Below are 23089 nucleotides of genomic sequence, written 5' to 3'. Positions count from 1 at the left end.
GCTTTAACTCATGCCTAATGCAAATAAAAATGCTACTGCAATAGTATGATAGTAAATGGTTTCGGGTCACTTGAATTTTAGTTTCTGTACTTTCAAATCTTTTCAATTTGACCTTACAACTTCAAATCACTTTTAATTTAGTCCCTCTTTATTTATTTTTTTGCTAATTTGGAACAAAATTGATGATGCTGACTCATCAAATACATTATGGTAATGACACAATTACCCTTATATGAAAGTGAAACTCTAATCCCTTTTTCAAAGCCGGCCTCTTGAAAACATCAACTATATACATTTTAATGGTCGACCATATGTAAGTATTTTTCCTTAATTTATTCTTCACCACGTTTGCTGATTACCCATGAACTATTCAATAATTCAAAATACGAATTTTCTTTATCAAAATTTCTAATTGTTGTGAGAATATTCTTTATATAACACTAAAATATCAAATATAATTAGAACTTGGGAAACATATTGCATGGAAATATAATTAGGAAAATCAAAAGCAAAAAAACAAAAAAAATTGTTGCCATCCTCTCCCCTCTTTTGTACTAGAAACAATTGTTGGGCTGAACTACACCAGATGTGATTCCTCCAGCATGATTACACAGTGATTCAGCATTTTGGTTTTTATACGTAAGCATCACATCTTCCAAGCTTATTCCAGTGCATGGATTTAATGGACTACAATTCAATTTAACTGCTACTTCTGTTGCTGAACTTCCATGAATATCTTGAAAAATAATGTTGCTAATTTTAACCCCTGAAGCCTGCTTATTTGTCAACATATAGAAAAATAATCAGCTTATGTTAGGTCATATATATATAACATGTCAATAGAGCAATAGGGCAAAACTTGAATTAGAGATATCAATAGGGCAAGACGGGGGTACGGAGTACTCTCTTGTTCTCTATTCCTACCACAAAAAATGCCTTGACATCGTCCCAGTTTTCCACCTTTGGGAGTTTTTCTCTCTGACTTCATTTACGTGGAGATCCACTTGAATGAGGACAGTGAGAAAAACTTCTACGGTCCTACCATCCAAAAAAGAAGAAAACTCACCTGACCAGGACAATCCTTCTCATTAGGACAATAATTTTGGTCTATTACAATAGGATTTTGAACATTAACCATGGTAGCATGTTGGAAAATAATGTTTCTTGCAAAGCCATTGCTAGGCCTCCCCCAAGACTTAATTCGTACACCATTTTCAGTTCCAATAAATTTCACTGTTTTAACTGTTACGTTTTGCACACCAAACTCTTCAAATTCCTTTCCCAAACTCCCAACACTACACAACAAATATTGAAGCATTAATGTTAAAACAAGAATACACACAACACACATATACTCCCACTATCCCATATTATAAAAAATAAAAAAAAATAAAAAAATTTCATGTTCCAAATTATAAGCAAAAAAAACTAACTTTTATCATTTTCGAGATAGACTTTTACTTAATTTACTCTTTTTTTTCTTCCCATAATCAATAACCAATAAAAACTCTTTTTACATCTTTCCATAAAACTTATTTCAACAAAAACACAAAAAACCATCTTCAAATTATCATATTTTACTTTTCTTAATAAGTATGAAAATATTTTTTATACTTATATTATGAGACGGAAGGAGTATATGCTTCTAGAAGTATACTTTTTAAATTACTAGAAAAATAAGAAATGCCAACAAAATTTAAAGACAAAAAAAGGTGTGTAAATAAGCTTCTAAAAAATGAGTACCTAATTCCATGTCCTGGTCCACAAGCTATGTTTTCTATCCACAAATTTGTTGTTCCTGGTCCAATTGAGATGCAATCATCACCAGTAGCTATGTTGGAACTGAGGATGGTGACACTTGATGATAGTTGAACATGAATACCGTCAGTATTAGGACTATTTCCTGCGGCTGTTACCTTAATTCCTTGTACTTTGACATTATTGCATCTGTCTATCACTATGTGGAACATTTGGCTATTCAATGAGGTTATCCCATTGATAACAATGTTGTTGGAATTGGCAAATCTTAAGTTCTGTAATTATATTAAAAATAAAAAAAAAACCGGCATCAATGTTTGATTAATTAAGTTTTTACTCTCTCCAGTCCTTATTATAAGAAAATATTTGTTTTTTAGATTTATAGAATGTTTGATGTATTTATACCACATTATGAACTAGATAGATCAAACATTCTATGAATCTAAAAAACAAAACTTTTGTTATAATAAGGACCGAGGGGAGTAATAATTATTTTCTCTATGATAAAATATAAGCAAAATTTACTTTTTAGGTTTATTATATAATTAATGTATCTAATCTATAATATAGACCTGATACAATAATTATATAGTGAATTTAAAAAATAAATTTTAATTATATTTTGTCAGAGAATAAGTAAATACATTTTTTTCAAATAAATAAATAAATGTTGAAAAATCATTGCCACATAATTATTTAAAAAAGAACAAAATATATAATTAATATATCAAATCCAAAGCATTAAGTCCAACTAAAAATTACCACTACCTCCGTCCCTAATTATAAGACCATGTTTGACTACTGCACGTACGCCAATTGATGACAACTTGCATGATGTTTTTAGTAATAGATTAGTATAGTTTTATAGTAATTGAAGCCCAAAAGCATGCAAATATCGGGAAAAGTGAAGTTACAAGGACCAGAAGCAAGAAAAGTGGAAAAAGCAGCAAAAAAGGACAAAAATGTAATAAAGCAGCGCAACCATCGTACCCACGATGAGGTTCAACGTGGCGCGATGAGAAGACGGTTAAAAATTGAAAAAAATCTGCAGAAAATCTTTTCCATCGTGGCACGATGGCTTGTCATCGTGACATGATGACTTGAAAAACACGCAGAAAATCCGGAAGAAATCTTCCATCGCACCACGATAGGATCCATCGTGGCCACGATAAGGCGAAAATACACGCCATCGTGGCCACGATGGGTGCGATGGATGTGCATAAAAAGCCCAAATCCAGCTACAAAACTATAAATAGAGCATTCTTCCTCCGCTATTATTCATTCAGAAATATTGAGACTTGTTCAATATTCACTCTAGAGTAGGATAACTCTAAGGAGGATAGGCAAGGAGGCCAAGGAACTCCAAGGCCAATAAAGTTCTTTTCTTTCTGTCTTTGTAATTTATTTTTCCTAGGTTAGGTTGAGTCGAGATACTCCCTTACGAATGCTTGGTTGTATTATTTATAATATTTATAGATTCAGTTATTTCTATTTCAAACTCTTTTGTTGTCTGGTTTTAGTTATTTTAATATTGATCACATTAGAATAAAATATAAGGACCTAGTGGATATCGCATAGAAAACGAAGCTAGAAATCCCGATCGAAGGACAACATACTAGGGCCTATATGAGACCATTAAATTCAGTATCTGACGTCTTAGTATAGGATTGGAAAGTACGATAATTTCCACCTTGCAGAGTATGTCTGTGGATAGGTGACTAGTTTTAGGCACACGTGACAGCTTATAATTTAGGGGTCACTAGGGTGATAAGACCAAAGTTTAAACGAAAAAGTGGAGCTCTGGATAATGGTGTCTAAATAAAGTAAGGGTAACCTTTAACTAGGCTCTGTAAAGCTTGTAATAGAAATATGAATAGATATTGCTTCAAACCTATTTTCAACAGTCTAAATCCTAATAGAGGGAAATAATTGAGCAACGAAGCAAGAGTAAAGGAGGGATCCGACCTCACTTAACCACCCCGTGTGGTCACACACACCTTTTATTTTTCGCAATTTACTTTCCCGCAATTTATTTCATTCAATTTACTAAAGTAACCGCAAAGATACCTTCTTAAACAAACAAAGCGAAGGCAAGTATCATATTCTTAAGCGAAACTAGTAACCTTGGCACAATTCCTGTGGAGAACGATAAACTTATCACTTTATTACTTGGTAATGATTCTGTGCACTTGCATAACCACTGTCACCAATGCATAATTTTGCTCACTAATATCTTTATTGTCTATTAGTAAAAATTATAAAAATTTAATATTTTGAAAATACTCATCAAAAAAATTGAACAAGATCTTATATGCTAATATTTACATTTATATATTATTAAAAAAAATACGGTCAAAATAAGATAAATGAATAGTACATTTTTATCAAACAGAGTGTTATAATTAAGGACGGAGATAGTAAAAAATACATAATTTTTAAAAAAGGAATTTAAAGTACTATTACTAAATAAAATTCATATACAAGCATCACTCTGTAAATAATTCTTACAAAATGAATCTAAACACTCACATCCATCAAATTCATTCGAGTTCTCACTTAATATTTTATATTACTTCACATTTCTTAATTATTTAAATAATTCAACTATATCTTTTAGATATTCATGCAACTCATTAAACATTTAAAATGAGTCCCACTTGACCCTACAATATTGCTCATATTTATATTTTACATTGTATGTCAATTGTTTGTAGGAAAAAAAAAAACAAAAGCATGTCTATGTGGCACTTAAGGTGCGATGCTATCCAGAGAAGCGTTCACTTCTGGGAAAAAGTTAAATATCAATTTACTGACAAGGAACGTTGTTGGACATTTAAAATACGATACAAAAAGTACTGATAATGATGCTCAGTGATTTTAAAGATATCTATCATCTCACTCAATAGTATAAAATGTATCAAACTAGTTAGGAACCCGTGCAACGCACGGGCGAGGACGGTTGTATTATCTGACTAAATATATCACTTAGACAATTGGTTTTTAATATAACACAATCATATAAAAAAGACATATAATAATATAATTGTTGTTATAGTTAAAACCTAAACCAACAAATAAACAATAACTTAAGAGTATCATCCAGAAAACGCACGGGGAAAATAGTTAGATAAATGTTAACATAATACAACTATATTATAAGGAAAATATAATACAAAATTTGTCCTAACATTGTTTTTAATAGTATAGACTATTGTTCCTAATTCATTTACCTTATCAATAGTTTATACTATAACCTCCCGTGGTATAAGAATTGAATAATAAAGAGTGACAAAAATTGAACAATAGTTTATACTATAGCTTCCCGTGTTATAAGAATTGAACAATATAGAGTGACAAAAAATTTAACTTTAGGAACTACCAACCTCCACAGGAGCCGAGAGCTAAAATCTCACCGGAGGAAAAAAATTTCATTCTTCCGTCTTGATACAATGAAATGACACGGAATAGAGGAACAACTTACTTGATTATATGATTTCTTTATATATAATATCAATAGTCTATACTATAGTCTCCCGTGTTATAAAAATTAAACAATAAATACTGACAAAAAGTGAACAATAGTCTATACTATAGCCTCCCGTGTTATAAGAATTGAACAATAAAGAGTGACAAAAAATTTAACTATTAACTATACAATGAAATGACATGGAATAGAAAAATAAATTACTTAATTGTACGATTTATTATATATAATATCAATAGTCTATATTATAAGGAGATGTAGCCACTCTCCCTAATTTTCATAATTTTTTCTGGAATTTTGTCTTTGAAAACTCTTCATTAGATGAATTTAATTTTTCTTATTGCGAAAGTGAGCACTCAAAGTATATGGAAGAAATGTCTCAAATGAAATCATATATGCAATTTTTGTTCGGTTAATTTTTGGTTTTGAATATCATGACTGATTTTTTATACCATCTTTTATATGTAAATTTTTGTAAAACAAAGGGACTAAAATTAAAAACCGTAAATTTAGAGGGACCAAAGGAAATTTCAAGAGGGACTAAAAATATCTCTAATAGCTACCAACTGAGGTACCTTTCTGGGATGCCTCCCTTTTTTTTTTAGGAATATAAAACTCGGAACTTAATTATATTAAAGCTACATAGCATCATCCCTTAGTTTGTTTTTTTTTTTACTCAACCCCTCTATAATATTGACATTTCACAAATTGAATTAAATCACCAAGGTAGACAGACGATGAGATTCAAACAATTACAATTACAATTAATTAAAAAGGAACAAACAATAACACGAAGAAACCTGCCCAACTTGAAGAAATACACCACATTTATTTTACAAATTTACTACATTCAAGATTCAAGGCGAACATTAAGAAAGGCAAAACGCCTATATATCTTTATTGAGCAGACATATTTTATGTATGTGCTAACTCTATCTGTATACATGAAGTTAGAATTATTAAATTGTAGTTAGTCTAATTAAGTGAGAAATATTGAAAGCTTGATATTGAAAGTTATTCCCATATTTCCCTTCACCTTGTATCCACTTTAACCAATAGATCCTGAAAGACATCAACAACTGTTGAACCTCGCAAAAGTTTTAGAAACAAAATCAGATTGACAAATTTACAAAGTAAAAGGAAACATTAAATTAGGCACAATGAGTCTGAAATTTTGCAAGTTTCAGATCAAGCATGGAAGAAATATAATAATATTTAAACAATAATTTAGAAAAAATATTTGATTTATGACATCACTGCCAATAAGCTAAAAACTTTATATCAAAAATAATTGAATGAATAAAATATAGGACCGGAAAATTAAGGACCGGAAATCAATATATACATGGTGATTGGACATACACCCCATCAAATATAATATTTAATAACTAAACTTTTAAACAGTGTTGTAATATAGCGGCTATAGCGTAGTGGAACTTGAGCAAATCATACACTATTCAGCCAAAGTATGGTCAAACAGTGGCTATTTTGGCGCTATAGCAATGTAGTGTAGCAGAATGATAACTATTACATCTTGGATCTAGGGATACACTATGGTAAAAGTCATAAAAGGGGCGCACATGCCCAACACCAACATCAACAATGGCATGAGCTCTCACGCTGTCTGCAACTGTACATACAATAACAGAAAGAGTTTCTACCTGCACACATGAAATGTTTTTATCTGGGCTATTTTAGGCACATAAATTTCTAGATACAAACGAAAATGAATCTATGACTCTTAACTTTCTTGTCTAAAACCAATAGGTCCAAAGCATGGATTATGTATGTGCAGGACTCTTAACTTTCTTTTCTCCCCATTCATGCCCTAGGCAATAACTTTGTTAAGTGAAGGGGAACAAATCGAATCAACAAATACTTGTAGATTAATACACCATACACTAGTACAGAAAACACTTTTTACATCTGGCCAAAACCCCCTTTTACATCTGGCCCAAGTCAGAGGTAGATGTACGAGAAGTAGTAAGTTTATGCTTTTTACATCTGACTTACGCCAGATGTAAAATCGACACTTTTTACTTCTGTTTCGTATGGTCAAGCTTTCCACAGATGTAAAATCGTCACTTTTTTTAAAAAAAAAATAAAAAAATCCTGTATTTTTGTTTTTTAAAATCCTACATTTTTTTAAAAATCCTACATTTTTTTTAAAATCCAACCCACATGCCAGCATCCAAAACATAACTTCACAACATACAATAATCAAGAACTGATACATTCAATCCTACATTAAAAATCAAGAACATGATACTGCAAATATTTTTAGTTTTACAAAATCACAAACCTGATGAATAAAAGAGATATCATGGTTTTGATTAATCAATAAGTAATTACACACATAAAACTAACAAAATCACAATACACTTCCTAAAGAACCTGATGAATAAAAGAGAGATATCATGCTTTTGATTGCTTCAGTTTTACAAATACTTTTGTGAAACTCTAACATCCACACTCATGTTCAATAAGTTGATGAATAAAGAAATGGAACTAGAAACAAAAGGCTGCAGCAGGAGAGATCAAACAACTTTTCCACTAACCTGCATTCTTTGTCAATCTGCAGGCATGCTTCATGCATATTGATACCTACGCGATCCATCAAACTTTCCTCCGTAACACGATGCAATTATGATAGTTATTGTTGAACAGCCTCAATTGAATTAACCCAAGTCTGCAAATGCAACCATATATCCATAAATAAACTTCTACAATATATAATCATCTAATTTTAAATTAATAGCATGAAGGTCACAATTATGATAGTTAGAAGCTAACACTTTAGGCCTGTCAATAAACACACAAAATGAAGCTGACATTTTAAGGAAATATAACCTATCATTCCTTTAAAAAATTATCAAGGTAAACAATAATGATGATAAGGATAGAAAAATGCACTTTGTTCTTCTCTATTTTGGCTTGAGAAATAACCAATAACTAAGTCATGCAACCAAATAATTAAAAGAATTAGTAGGCAAAAGAAAAAGAGACATAAACCTCCAATAATTAAAATGAGAACAACTTCCAAGTTCTTATCCAACAAAATGTATGCTTCTTGTGTTATCTGGAATCAGAGATCCATAAACCTGAAGTGTTTCTTCATCAAAGCTCTTCACCATAAATCGAATCATGGTCTCTTTCTTTATCACGTGTCGCTTGTGAGATTTGCTTGCATACACTCCTTTATCGTGTTTCATTACGAACTCTGCCCTGATATCTTTCTCGGCTATAATCGCAGCAGAAAACCCAAGCACAACAACATGAATCGAATCATGTGTAATTTTCTCTACCTTTCCTTCTAAAAGCATATTTGGCTTGGGAGAAAAAAGCAACATATTGACCTTCAGATTAACACCAAAATAAGGACAAACACCGGGAAGAATCTTTGCGCATTTGTATAACGAGTTAATATCATAAGCCAAAACGACACCGTCGAATATATCACTGTACGTGAAAAGCAAAGAACTGAGTTCACGAGGAACATCTTTTGAAACTTGATTGCTTTTAGAAGGATGAATGTAAACTATTAAACTAGCTTCTGAAACCTTTAACTCTTCCATTGGTGAATGGAATTGGAGTTAGGTTTTTAAGTTGGAAGTACTTGGTGTTATGGAGTTAACTCGGTTGGGATTGAAAAAATTGACTCGGTGGAGAACAGGTTGTCCGCTGCTTTTAGTCGCTGGAAGTGGGGAAGAAAATACATGTAACTTATAATAAATATGCTATAAATATATATACTCACGACCAAAGATGTGGTGCTAAGTAGCAACACTTCTTTCCTACTACTTATTTGAGATAATTCTATTGTGAAGAAACAAGACAAGAATGGGTTTTCACTTAACTGGTATTAGACAATCATCATCTAGCAAACAAGTGGAAGTGCAAAAAGGCTATCTTGTAGTGTCTGTTGGAGAGCCCATGATTTTTTGCATATTACTTCTCGCTTCAATGGGATATAAATCTGCAACTGCAAGAGAGTGACATAGATTAGTAGAGAGTATATAAGGCTCCAAAAGCACAAACAAGAACATAACAGTGTGCAGCAACAAGAACAACAGTGCACAGAAACCATAACAAAAACCAAGTCTTGAATAAAATAAATTGTGCTTCAGCACACTATTTTAAAATAAATTGTGTTAGGGAAATTTCCCAACCACAAATTAAAGTTGACCCTAAGAACTATAGATTAACCAGGTCTTAAATAACAGAACATAAACTTAAGGTACATGATTTCATAAACTTGAATTAAGGTACATGAATAACCAATTAAAGGTTAAGACCGACACAAAGACCCTATTCAAAGAAACATAACACAGTCATCAAGTTAATGTAACAATAACAAACATTAGTTTCATGTAACAACCTTAATTTTTTTTAAAGAAGATACAAATTATAATCATCATCCAAAAAATATACAAATTTACACTCTCTAATCAAAGACAATTGTGTTTACACATAGATACATATATCAATGTTCAAACAGAATTGGCAAAGAGGAATGAATGTCAAGTATATTTGGCTTCCAATCCATAACCATGATCAATTTCTTCACAAGACAGAGAGAATGATAGTTTAAATAGCCAGTACATGACAAAGATTCAAAACATGTTTTCTCCTATGATTAACCAACCATACAATCATACAAGGAGATGCAAAGTGACACTGCAAGCAAACAAAATCCCACACAGCCACACATGCATATGGACAAAATTAAGCATAACAATCTACAAAGTCAAAATCGTAAAAAAAAAAAAAACGACCCTATAAACAAATAAGCAGAAAATTAAATTTACGCCAAACAGGGAATTAGAGGAGAAAATTTCTTCTGACCGATGAAACCTCTGAGCTTTATCTTCACCTTCTCAATGGCTTTCTGGTATTCAGCACTGATGTTGGGTAAGATTTTTCCATAGCTTAGGATTCTGCAACAAAAAATCATATCATGTGACAGAATCAGAATCAAATTATCACAGATCGAAGAAAAACAAGATCAAAATATGGATCTAAAAACACCGATTCTGGATTATTCTAGATTATCAATTAACTACGATTCTGAATCGAATTGAAAAATGAACGAACCTCGAAATCTGAGAAGAAAAACGGTTGAGTTTAGGGTTCGAGAGAGATGACGAGTTCGAGTGATAAATTGTCGTGATTGAGAGGGAACAATGGAGTTCGAGATCGTGAGAGGTCGTGATTGAGAGTTCATACGATCGAGTGAGAGAAATAGTGAGACTGCTAGGGTTCTTCTTCGCGTGAGAGAGAGAGAGAGATCGTGATTGTTATGTTTTTTTTTTACTCTTCCTGCCTTATAATTAATTTCCATTCAAACAAAAAAAAAAATCACTTGAAAGACTTGTTACATCTGGGATGATATTATGGTCAGATGTATATTTATTTTAGAAAATTTTCACCATAATTACAAGATTGCCACCGCGTTCAGTTTTGTTTCTGGTACATTGAAGTCAGATGTAAAAACTCTTGTCTATTTATTTTTCACATCTGTGGATATTGAAGCCAGATGAAAAGGCTACTCCATATAGCCTTTTACATCTGACATATGCTCATCAGATGTAAACATGATGTGTAATATGTCATATTTGTACTAGTGATAATAAGTCAGAAAACATATTATCCACCAACTAATATATATAATGACAAAAACCATGTTTGGTTTATAATTAGAATTTAGGCAAGAAACAGGAAATTACCGCTTCCTATGATAGAAAATTTAAAGAACCAATTTCAACATGTCAAAACAACTAAAAAGACATTATACTTACAATTTAGTGGATACTAATGCACATCACATTGATAACTCTTGATAAAAGTATGTTTCTATAGACATCAACGGCTTCGAAAGTTCCTAAGAGGAGACATTATACTTCTCTATGCTCCAGACAACGCCTTTTAACATTCAAGATCTTATTAGGCTGGGATTATGTTTAAAAATATATTTTATGTGATGATTAAAAGATTATACATTTAAAACCATAACTTAAAATGTTGATTATACCTTCAGTTTGATTGACTCTCCAACATGATTTATTTGAACTCTCTTTCAAACTTGATGTAAAACCTATCACCAACAAACGTAGAGATTAACAATTTAATAAAATACGCCATGTCTCAAACATTTGAGGTGCATCTTTAATTAGAGCACAAACCATACCAAAGAAGCAAAAGATGAATAGAACCTCAATCTACTCCATCTATTAAATAATACAAAGATAGACATAAGCTCACAAGAAAAGGATCTAAATCAAAAATTTTAACATAAAAGATAAAAAGAAGACTAAAGAAGTCAATTGTTGAAGAGGCAAAAGTTATTATTGGCAACACAAATTAGAATGCTAATAGTAGATACACCAAGACATGATTTTCAGCTAAGGCGTGAACAATTAAGGCTACACTTGAGTTGTCTAAAGCCATAAATCAACCTCCAACACTTGATTAATTGAGCAGCCATTGTAACTAATTCATTTACTTTTTGCTTATAAAAAAAATCATTTACTTATTAGGATTAAGAACTATGTCACCTTGACATGCAATCTCTCAATACTATTAAGTGTGGTAGGGGGCAAAATCCAAAAACACAACAAAAAGATACATTTTGAACAATAAAAATTCAGTAAATTTAGTAGTTATTTTGCTTGTGAATTTACTCTACAATATTTCTCAAATCTCAAAATCTTGGAATCAAGATGTTCTGGACTGCTATTGATCCAAGTAATGTGAAGGATATAAAAACATGTGAATCATAGAAAGTAAAAAGAACAAAACACAAATATATTTTGAGTCATTGCTTTTGATCATGTGGATCTCCTTTTTTCAAATAAATCTTTATCAAACTTTTGTGTTATTGAACAATGATTCATGTATATATTTAAGAAATAACATAAAAATTCCATGGAAGAAGAAACATGGTTGCAAATTTAGCCAGAAACGAAAATTGTTTGAGGCAAACAACAAAAGTGGGATTGGTAAAACTTAAAAAGCATATCCCCAATCATATATTTGAACCATGATTATAGTAACAAAGTATAAACACAAAAAAGTCTTCAAACCTATAACAACATATTTGAAGCACCTGAAAAATAGTTTCTTCATAAAATAGTTAATTTGCACTTGTAGCAACACATTTATAATAATATTGGTATGTTCATGAAAAACGTCATTCATCAAATCATGTTAGATAACAATTAATCCAGAAGAAAAATGGCACTTAAAAGGAAAAAACAAAACCGAAAGCAGCAAAAAAAGCCTAAAAGATAGCAGCTGCGAAATCGACATAGAAAAAGGAAAAACTCATAACAACACCAAGGCAACAAAACACAAATAAAGCCAACTACAAAGGCCTAAAGCAAACCTCAACCTCCCTTCTTTTTCCAAACACATAAGTGGTTCCAAATTGTATTTCTACTTCCTAATCCTTTCTTTCAGCCTCCCAACTAAAAAAAGAAATAGAAGAAATTAAGAAAAGAACAAAACAAAGTAATAATATGATTTTCGCAGAGATGTAGGCTGATTGAAATACCATATTTTCATGTAAAATTTAACAGATTATTAGGTACAAAGATAAATAAGCAAACAACAATATTGATGCAAAAATAGATTTGAAGTACAAAGATAAATAAGCAAAATTCATAAATGATATGATTTGAAACTACAATTTGATGAAGAAACATGAAAATAATTATCATTAGCAAAAAAATTAAGCTCTTACCCCTGTTTGTCTGCCTTCCAACTTTGAAAATCAACAAAATCCCTGCATTTAAAAAAAAGAACAATATCATCATAATAAACAATAAAACCTAATGGATCCAAATTGTATTATTTTCTGGAAAAATAAACACAAACATTGCTACTTTCAAAGACAAAATTCCAGAAAAACAAATCATGAAAATTAGGGAGAGAGAATATCTACCTCCAATTTCATCAATTTAAAGCTAATACTGATGTCTCTACCAAATCAGATTAGAATATGAAATCAAATCATACTGGTTATCAAAATTTGTGATAACCAACACATATTTTTGCCTCTTTGTTTCAGATTCTTCTTCTCCTACTTGAAAACATCATACTGGAATAAAATGTTTCAAAAATTAGAAATTGGTTATCACATATCACTACATCGAAAAATTTAAAAAAAGAAAATATATATCCAAACACAAAGATAGAATTAATATTAAAATAGATAAAACAGATTGAAGAAGGAACGAAATAGAAATTACCTCGGATGAGTATTGAAATAGGTTGGAGGAAAATTTTGATAATCAAGTGAAGAAGTGTGTGACTTTGGTGTTTAGAGAGAGAGAGAGAGAGAGAGAGAGAGAGAGAGAGAGGGGGGGGGGGGGGAGTTTTAAATTTGAAATTTGAATGTTGAGAATCTGTTTTCAATATCCATGGTTTTGGTTGAAAATGAAAGTGACGCGACTGTTCTATTGCTGAGAATGAAAGGGACGCATCAAGCACGTTTCTTGGGCAAGGAGTTTTTTTTGTTTGGCCTGAAGGAAAGTTAATAAACAGACTGGATCAAGTTGGCCCAAATAGGATTCGACTTGTGTATTTTGGCCCAGCAAGCAAGGATATGAAAGGGGGGAAATGAAATTCAAATATGTGACCAGAAGAAGTAAAGTTTTTGGCATTTTGTCCAGTTATGATTTGCTCAGCAGCACTGTGAGCGTGACACCTGGCAAAAATTACCATATAGCTGTGTTCAATTTGTGTAGTTGTAAAGATGTTGTGGAAAGAATTAAACGTTATGTTGGACTTGATTTGTATGTTGGGAAGGTAGCAATAGGAGTTTGGTGTTTTCAAATTGGTGGATATATTTATACCGTAGTTTTACTTATCTCTAGATCGAAATTTTGATTATCAAGAGTCATTTTCTTAAAAATCAGTGAATAATGTTTTGAAAAAAATATACTCTACTATTTAAATTGCGAGATTGAAATTTATACCGTAGCACCAATTGGACAACTCTTGCCGGACTTTTTACAATCCCACAAACTTGTGCCTTGACCATCAAGAATACCATTACCAATAATTGAAACTCCTTCAACATCATCAAAAAGCAACCAACTCCCTTCATTTCCAATAAAATTATAATTAAAATTTGCTACTAGTGTACCATCAATAATTACCGTGATGCCCTTGTTATTGCACCTCCCCTTAAACACTACACTACCCCCAACTAAGAACCTTCCTATTGGTACATAAATAGTGGTTGGTATTGTTGAGTTACATGCCCTAGCCCATGTAGTAAGAATTTCATTTGTGGAATCAGTTTCACCATTTGGGTTGGCTCCAAAATCTACTATATTTAGAGTTTCCCCAATACCAATGGCTGATTTAAATGTGAATATCATAAAAAGTGCTACAACATATATAAGTATAAAAGTGATATTTTTTTGCCTTAGTGGTGCCATTCTAGTGTATTCAAAGGGATTTTGTAATCAAGTTAAAGGAAAAAATTAAGACAAGGCCTTAAAGAAGAAATGGGGTAGTGATGTGGTGACATTGTGAACAAATTGAAGAAATATTTATAGATAGGAGTTTGGTTTGTAAAAATAAAAAATAATAAATAGGTTTTTGTCTATATCCGAAGAAAGATAGAGTTTAGTAAGGAAAAACCATGCATGTGTCAACTAATTAATCAAATTGAAACACGAGGGAATGGATCGGATTGGATGCAAGATTTATGGACTTGTAGAAAAATGAATATATAAAAATCAACTTATATGTATAAGTATAGAATTTAATTTATATACATTGTCGATCGGTGTAAAGTCATTTTACATATGCATCTAATAATATATTGACATGTCAAGTAATATGTTTTAAAACACATGAGATATCACATTCGTTAAATAATGTAGCAACACATTATTGTATGCATGTGTAAAATAATAATTTTACGTTAATATTAAACTCATAAGTATAACATATCATTTGTAACAGAAGAAATACAATAAGTAAATAGAGAAATTTGAAATATATATAAAAACATAGAGAATTTTTTGGTTCCCTAGAATTTTGTTACGTTTAATAGATGGAGCCGGCTCATCTAAAGTGAATGTTTATTTTAAAGTGTTTTTCTTAATGGCAAATATAATATTTTATATATGAAAATGACAAGAAAAAATTCAAAGTATAAATGGGTGCTGGAAGTATATGCAACTAGAAATCCAACATCCAAACAAGATAAAACCACAAACAGCCGAAAAAATAGAAAAACACCAAAAATACACCAAGAAGAAAACAAAATCGGACACACCAACTCGTAAAAACAAAGCACACCCCACCACCCCAACCACGAGTAGACCCGAGACTCCCCTCGAAGAGAAGAAATTAATGATCAACCACTGAGACAAGATAGACATCAAGGGGGTCTCCAAACCAAGATCACCGAGACCTAGCTTCACACCCTAATAAACTCTAACGGTTCCAACACATAATATATTTACGTTGCATCCCTCACCCAAAGAAGGAACAAGGACTACCGAAATTTTTAACCAAAAACCATTTACAAGAAGTTTCATTTTATCCACCAGATACTCGACATAAATTCATGGAGTTGTTATAATCAAAATCCTTGATTTTTTCACTTTACACTTCCAAATTCATCAATCAATACCCAAAAAAGTCAAATAATAAGTAACAATACCTAACTGAATTCAAACATATATAAGACAACATTATTTGTCAATCACAAGGATTTATCTTCTTTGAATATCATCCGAGTGCAACTAATTAATATAACCTAAGAATGACTATTTTTAACTAGATTTTTTAATTGTGTCAAAAAAAAAAAAAAAAAAACTAAACTTATTTTCACGCACAAGAGTTGAGATTTGTGCGTCTTATATTAACCTACAAAATGGTTAAAATTAATTTTTTTTTAGTGGTGATTGGTGCTGAACTTGGTAGGGAGAACCGCGGTTCGATCCCCCACAACTGCGATCGGGAGGGGGCTGGAACCACTTGATGCCAGAACTGACCCCCGAACCAGATTCAACTGGTGGTGAAAAGCCGAAAAAAAAAAAATGGTTAAAATTAAAGGTGAACCTCTTCAACAAAATATTATATTATTCATCTTTTAAATTTTATTATTATGTAAAATTCAAATTTTAACTAAAAATATTAAGATCCACTTTAAATCGTTTTAGGAATGTTTGTATTAGAAAAATCCTTCTTCACCACTATTTTGTGTGGGTGTGCAATTAGATATTTGGTTAAAATAATTAATATTAGAAGTTTTGTGTACAAAAGAAAAGCATGCATGTGCATGCAAAGGTATATATATAAAGAAAAGACAAAATACTATTACGTATGTTTGCTTTATATATGACCAAGAGCACACATAAGTGTTAAATTTTAGCATAGCAACTCGTAACATAGTTAGCAATTAATGTATATAAAAGCCACCATCATCTTATTCTTATTTTCTGGATTAATGTTATGTATATTGCCAACAAACAAGCCCATTATTTATCTTGCTTTAGGTTCAAGTTAGACGCCTTCACATCCATCTCACTTTCAATCACATGTTTTATTTTGTGGTTATCCAAAGTACAAACAATAAAAATGTGAATATATAAACTAAAGACTAAAAGGACTAAATTACCCTTAATATAGTTATGATATTAAAAACTCTATAACAACTACTAATAACTCTATTACATATAATCTAACACTGACTATGCCACCTAGAAAGCCAAATGTTAGAATATAAAACCAAATGGGATCCCATCTCCATTGCTTGAAATAACGGATGATTATTGATCCAATTATCATTACAATGTCGTTCCATCCTACATTGTTTAGAATACCATGGATTCTTCTTCGAAGTTTTTGGTAAGGAACTTTCCTAATTGAACCTGTTTCAAGATATACAAAAATTTTAAAATGATTGGGTTGGTCCTAACTAAAATAAATTAAACAAATTAATTTTAAAATGATTGATGAAGTTAAAAAATTTAACTAGTTTTAAAAATCGTCACAGAAAGATTATTTTAAATTTCAATAAATATTTATTATTTAAAATATTAGAGTACCTGATTTTTATAAATTTCAAATGTTGAATTAGTGATCGTAATTTTATTGATTTAAAATATATTAAGATCTACTCCCTGAACATAATTCAGTTGGTAAAAGTTGATATTACATTTTATATGGAAGGACTGGGGTTTTGAACTCCGAATTCTCCATTTATTCACCTTAACAAACAATTATCGAAATCCAAATTGATTTAACCAAACCATTTAAATGTGAAGAGAATTTTCATATTGTGAAAAACTTAATTATATATATTGATGCAAAATAGCTAACCTTTTGAGTAATCTATGACCAATGATATGTGATCACTATGTTTGAACAAGGCATAGTTTGGATAATTAGGAAATCCACACTTTGGTCCAATTGCAAATAACAATTTTGTAGTAGGTTGTGTAGTTTTCAATACGAAAATCATGTACACTAGTGAAGTGCTAGCTGGAGTTATGGAAGCATTAATCATATAAAGTTCTTCTTTGTCAATAATCACTTCTTTTGTTGATTTTCCATCAAGTGAGTACATTTTCATTCCCCCTTCACTTGAAGATGGCATCCACCCTACAATTGCCGTAGAACCAACCATTTTGCCATCTTTGGAGAATCCTATAGCTGCATATGATTTTATGTTTGTTGGAAATGACAATATAAAACCCCACACATCTGTTGAAACCTTAGCATACTATGTTCACCCAAAAAAAAAAAAAAAGACTTAGCATATTCAACAAACAGAATATACAATTCTAATTCATTCTCTTCAATATAAAGAAATCTGGACTCAAAAGTGGCAATGTGACGATTTTTATTGATGTGATCGACATGAAACTTGCATTGTGTATTATAAATTATTTGGATGATTTTACATCAGGAAATTTTATCTCACGTCAATAAAAAACATGTCATATCACTATTTTTTAGTTCAAAATTTGAGTGGCCAAAATTTTTTAATTTAGAAAATGGGACATCAGTTCTATGAACAAGTAAAAATATTGATCAGACTATAACTATAATTGAATCTAAAGTAATATAATAGACAAGTTATTCATTCTTTTTCAAGTTAAGTGATTAAAATGGAGTTAGATTGACATTAGAAAATCTAACTCCATTTTCAAGTTGAAGTACTTTAGATTTAAAGTTGTTGAAGTTATTCATTCTTTTTTAAGTTAAGTGATGAAAATGGAGTTAGACTTTCAACAATCATAAATGAGTTTCTCAAAAAAACAATCATAAATGAGTTATTCATCTTATGTTTTGGGTGAAGATGGAACGACTTGTGTATTTTAAATAATGAGTTGATGGATCTTCATCCAATAGCCAAAAAAGAAGGCTGGCCCAAGGGTAAGGCAACTCAAGCAAGGATTTTAGACTCCCAAAAATATTAAAAATATATATATATATATATATATATATATATATCAAGAGTAAAAGGTCTCTCATGAGTCATAAATTCATTAGTTCGCAGCAAGAAAATGACATCAAAATAAAAACAAATGCCCTGAAAAAGAAAAATTAGTGTCTTCTACGATATAAAATAATGTGAGACTTTGTATTTTATTTTATCAATAATGGAAAAATATTTGAGTGTTGGTATTAAGAAAAATACTTTGTGTATTCTTTTATTTTTGTTTGACACTTTCACTCTTATTACAGGATAGTTATTATTTAGATAATATTGTAATTATTATGTAGATTGCAAATAGTCATTGCCAGCTATAATACAGTCACGATCAATTTGTTATTATTGTTATTATAGGATTGAGATTAATTCTCCTCAATTATATGATATTGAGTTGTATATATGTAAATGATACTTATCAATATTATTCATTCAAACCTCATTACATTGCAGTGTTGTTACTTTTATAACTCTTTCATTGAATTAATAAACTTGGATTAAAATTAGTCTAAATTTATTCATTAGTTTCCGTAATTTTCTTTCCTTCCTCTTTCTGTCAATTCAACCAAACGGACCCTTAAAGTTCGCTTTAAGTACCCTTTAGTGTGGGGCCAATGTTAGAATTTTTGGGTCACAATAGTAATATTACATGTGTTAGGGTCATTATGTAATTAGCCAAAGCATCAGTGGTCTAATTAATAATTAATAATAAGTCTATGGCTAAAAGCATAAATATCATGAAAGATAATTTATTGTGTAGATACCATAAGTCAATATTTAATTTGATGAGGGGCCAAATTAGAATATTGAAAACTAAGAAATAACCCTAAGGTTATTTATAAGGGTTATGGTCCCCAACTGTAGAAATAACGTGAAAACGGCGCTCAGTCAATAGTTCTCTCTTCATCCCCATCAGAAGAGGTTTCAGGAGCCAATAAGGAATTCTACAGTTGGAAGATCACACATACCCGTGACCTTTGATCATCACATATGGAGAACTCAAACTCAGGTACGCTTCCGCTTATGATTATGATTATGTTTTATTTCTTAATGATTAACATGATCGACTCTAGGGTTTATGAATCAATTGATTTCTAACAAGTGGTATCAGAGCTATCATGTTTAATCGTTGAGAAATAAGTTCTTTGCCATAATCGATTTTTACAGGAATTTGTTTGGGGCAAATCGCTTAAGTTTTTGTTTTGTTTAGATATTTGTTTCCTGGCAAATCGATTAAGGTTTCAGTTTATTATCCTATAATAATAGATTTTGGTTTGTGATTTATATATGTGTGTACCGCATCGTAAGCCGTGTGTAATTGTTAAAGTTTTTTTTTTTCCTCTTCGTGCATTGATAATTGCCTTATGATTATTGTTTTGTCAGAATCTGATATAGTCTTATTTGAATTATTATCCTATGGCAATTCTCATGGCTTATTTGGTTTTATAGCACATACCAGTCTATTATTTTGACTTCTGTTTCTCACTTCAGTTTTTTTTGTATTCGTAAAAGAATGATTTGGTTTCGGGTTATGAATTAAAGTATAATTGAATTATACGATTTTGGTTTGTGCATCATGTATATTCATATTTTGCGATTCATGAATTCTTTCAGAGGACTTGAGTTTTGATTAATTTTCATGAGAACTTTTTTTTGAATTTTATTTTATAATAATTCAGTTGATATACGTGATGCCAATTTGGTTTAATTTATGTATGGCAGTGCAATTACTCTGTTGCTATATGGTTTGCACTAATCGTTTTGGTTTCTTTTTATTTTTTTTTTAAAAAATAAAAATAAAAAATAAAAAAAAAAAAAAAAAAATTCAATGGATTATTATGCTTCAGTTTCTTCTTTGGTTCATATCCATGCCGTTTTTTATTCAATCAAAGGTTAATTTGAGTTTGGTTAACTTTCGGTCTCAATATTTGATATATATGATATTGGGTTCAATTTTGCAAACAGCTTTTCATAATAAGATATATTGCTATGGTTGAGTTTTATGCTTCGGTTCCTTTTGTTTCACACACATGGCATCTGGTCTTGATTCAATCTGAATGAATATAAGCTTTATTCTTTTTTGTTATGTGCCGTGAGGAAATACCTGTTCCTATACGAATTTTCTTAAATGTTATTTTAAGCTGTAAAGTGCTTGGAACAATTCAGATTCAACTTATGAATTTTGGATTAAGATTATAAGATCAAAAGCTAATTATTTTTGGCAAAATTCAGCTTTCACTATTTTGGTTCCCGTTTGGTCTGTATAGATGTTATTCGGTATCAATTTTTATGAGTTTCAGTTTCTCATTTTTCATAAGTTTCATCTTTATATTATTTGCTTTAAGTAATCTTATTTCAATACAATTTTCAGTTTAATATTTGTTTTAGAAACAAATTGATCGAAATAAGAATAAGCATTTGATATGTGAATTAAGTGTATATTTTGAATCAGTGCAACAGTGGTTCATGTAAATTCAGATTTGAAAGCACTATTGTGGGAAATTGCAAGTTATTTTATGCTTGCAACTTTGGTTATAATTTTCTGGTTAAGTAATTTAAATTCAAATATTTCACAGTTTAAGTTTATATTTTGAAATAAGTTGATTGAAACATTATGTTGCCAAAGTAACCTCTTTTGTGTAGATTAACTTATTTTGAAATATAAAAAGGTTGTGTGCTTGTAACTTATGTGAATATTTAACCGGCCCAAAGGAAGGTAACTATTTTACAGAATTATAAGTGCACCTGTGGTGATAAACGTGTGATAATTATTCGGTTTTACGTGTGAATAATAAATTGGCCCAAAGGAAAATTTGTTATTTGACATGTTCTTATTATCAGTGTTTGATTACTGCGCCAAGGTATCACTGAAAAGTTAATATTTTGTCCAAAGATAGAATGTTAATGGATTCCCGATATCTTGTAATGGGGTTTACCTTTATTTGAATTTAAAGTTACTTTTATTTTGAGGTTTACTTGAGCATGTTTTGCTTGATTTTTGTTCTCTCTTCGGTTATGAATGACATGTTGAAGTTTACTTTCAACGTCAATTTAGTTAAATGGCTCAAACTTCAAGTTCTAGAAAGTAAATCTTTTGATAGTTCTTGAAGTATGGATCTCGATGTTGCGTTAAGGACTGATTCTCCCTCACCTCGTACGGATGAGAGTACCTCTAAACAAAAGAGGGAAATTGGAAGGTGGGAGAGGTCAAATTGCATATGTTCGATGATCATAAGAAATGCCACTATGGGAACATTCTAGGGCAGACTATCTGAAAAGATAAATACGGTAACAGTTTTCATTAAGGAAATTTGAAAAGAGGTTTTTCAATAACGAAAAGTTTGATATACTATGCTTTTGGAAAACCTTAATTCAATAAAGTATAAGGATAAGCTGCGGATACAATGCCTCAAAAGGAACAACAACATAAATAATTTAAATCAGGTAACAATAGCTGTTTCTTTTGTGGAGCTAAAGGGTAAAGAAGGATTACTTTAACCGTCAAACATGACGTGTTAAGGGAATGCATTTGGTTTGTTTTCAGGTTGATTTAACTTTGGTATGTAGACACACGTATGTTGGATAGATTCTGGTGCCACAACTAACAACAGTGTGTTTATGTAATGTTTTATGAATTGTCGGCAACTAAGTGATGGTGAAAGATACATCTATATGTGGTTGACGACAAAACAGTTCAAGTTGAGGCAATTGAAAAATTTAGATTATTGATAAAGACTAAATTGTATTTGGATTTTGATGAAACTATTTTTGCACTGTTTTTCAAACAAAAATTAAGTTCTATTTTTATTTTGAACCTATTTGGTTTTTCTTGTTTATTTGGGAATGGAAACTTAAATTATTTCAAAATTTAAAATTAGTTGGTTTTGGTTCTTTGTCAGGTTACAATAATCTCTATTCAATTTAACACAATTGCTTCATTTAATTAACCAATGAGAATTCAGGTACATTTGACACAAGATATTGGGTGACATCTCCAAATGGAGAATAAAGAGACTTATGTCAAATGAAATCTCAGACTCAGGTTTTACAGAAAAGGGAAAATAAACCAATAAAGGAGATACGAGGCCAGTGAGACTTTGGATGTCTTTGAACTTATTAATATTGATATTTGTGTGTCATTCTTTCCAGCTGTTTGGAATGGTAAACAATATTCATAATGTTCAAAGACGATTTTCTATATGGCTTCATTTATCTCATTCATGAAACAAGAAAGTCATTGGACGTGTTCAATTTTTATCCAGACTGATGTTGAGAATCAACTCGACTAAAGAATCAAAAGAGTTAAGTTTAACCGTGGTAGTGAATACTATGGTAAATTTAACAATTCAGGTGAACAACGTCCAATAATTTTTATTTTTCAA

General features: G+C 30.8%; 2 protein-coding genes and 1 long non-coding RNA gene across 13 annotated transcripts; all 3 read right to left on the bottom strand.

The window, feature by feature from the left end:
- Positions 1–554: 554 nt before the first annotated feature.
- Positions 555–17897, bottom strand: LOC123886356 (polygalacturonase-like). Its single transcript, XM_045935681.1, has 5 exons — positions 17591–17897; positions 14221–14606; positions 1744–2033; positions 1067–1295; positions 555–773 (listed from the first exon to the last, which is right to left on the bottom strand). The coding sequence occupies exons 1-5, from the start codon at positions 17895–17897 to the stop codon at positions 555–557; spliced, it is 1431 nt and encodes a 476-aa protein (XP_045791637.1).
- On the bottom strand, positions 5934–13851 carry LOC123885820. Of its 9 annotated transcripts, none has more exons than XR_006801259.1 (8): positions 13492–13839; positions 13185–13340; positions 12984–13025; positions 12627–12708; positions 11430–11469; positions 11274–11336; positions 11041–11164; positions 6697–7070 (listed from the first exon to the last, which is right to left on the bottom strand). It is a non-coding gene; the product is annotated as an uncharacterized LOC123885820 (long non-coding RNA). The 9 variants fall into 9 exon arrangements; XR_006801260.1 differs by having other exon boundaries at positions 12633–12708; XR_006801263.1 differs by lacking the exons at positions 6697–7070; positions 11430–11469 and adding an exon at positions 5940–6330 and having other exon boundaries at positions 13492–13836.
- On the bottom strand, positions 7433–10534 carry LOC123885819 (DNA-directed RNA polymerase I subunit rpa43-like). 3 transcript variants are annotated; one of them, XR_006801254.1, is made up of 4 exons: positions 10337–10534; positions 10088–10179; positions 9100–9224; positions 7433–7931 (listed from the first exon to the last, which is right to left on the bottom strand). XR_006801254.1 is itself a non-coding variant. In XM_045935149.1 (4 exons), exon 3 carries the CDS (start codon positions 8815–8817, stop codon positions 8290–8292), a length of 528 nt encoding a protein of 175 aa, XP_045791105.1. In that variant the 5' UTR covers positions 8818–9224; positions 10088–10179; positions 10337–10534; the 3' UTR covers positions 7433–7931; positions 8255–8289. The 3 variants fall into 3 exon arrangements, 1 of the variants encoding a protein (XP_045791105.1); XM_045935149.1 differs by having other exon boundaries at positions 8255–9224; XR_006801255.1 differs by lacking the exon at positions 7433–7931 and adding an exon at positions 8548–8598.
- Positions 17898–23089: the final 5192 nt, after the last annotated feature.

This window comes from Trifolium pratense, linkage group LG5 (assembly GCF_020283565.1).
Source record: "Trifolium pratense cultivar HEN17-A07 linkage group LG5, ARS_RC_1.1, whole genome shotgun sequence".
In the NCBI taxonomy this organism is placed as follows: Eukaryota; Viridiplantae; Streptophyta; class Magnoliopsida; order Fabales; family Fabaceae; genus Trifolium; species Trifolium pratense.
The sequence above is the reverse complement of the archived record's forward strand: the minus strand, read 5'-3'. Positions and strand labels throughout refer to the sequence as shown.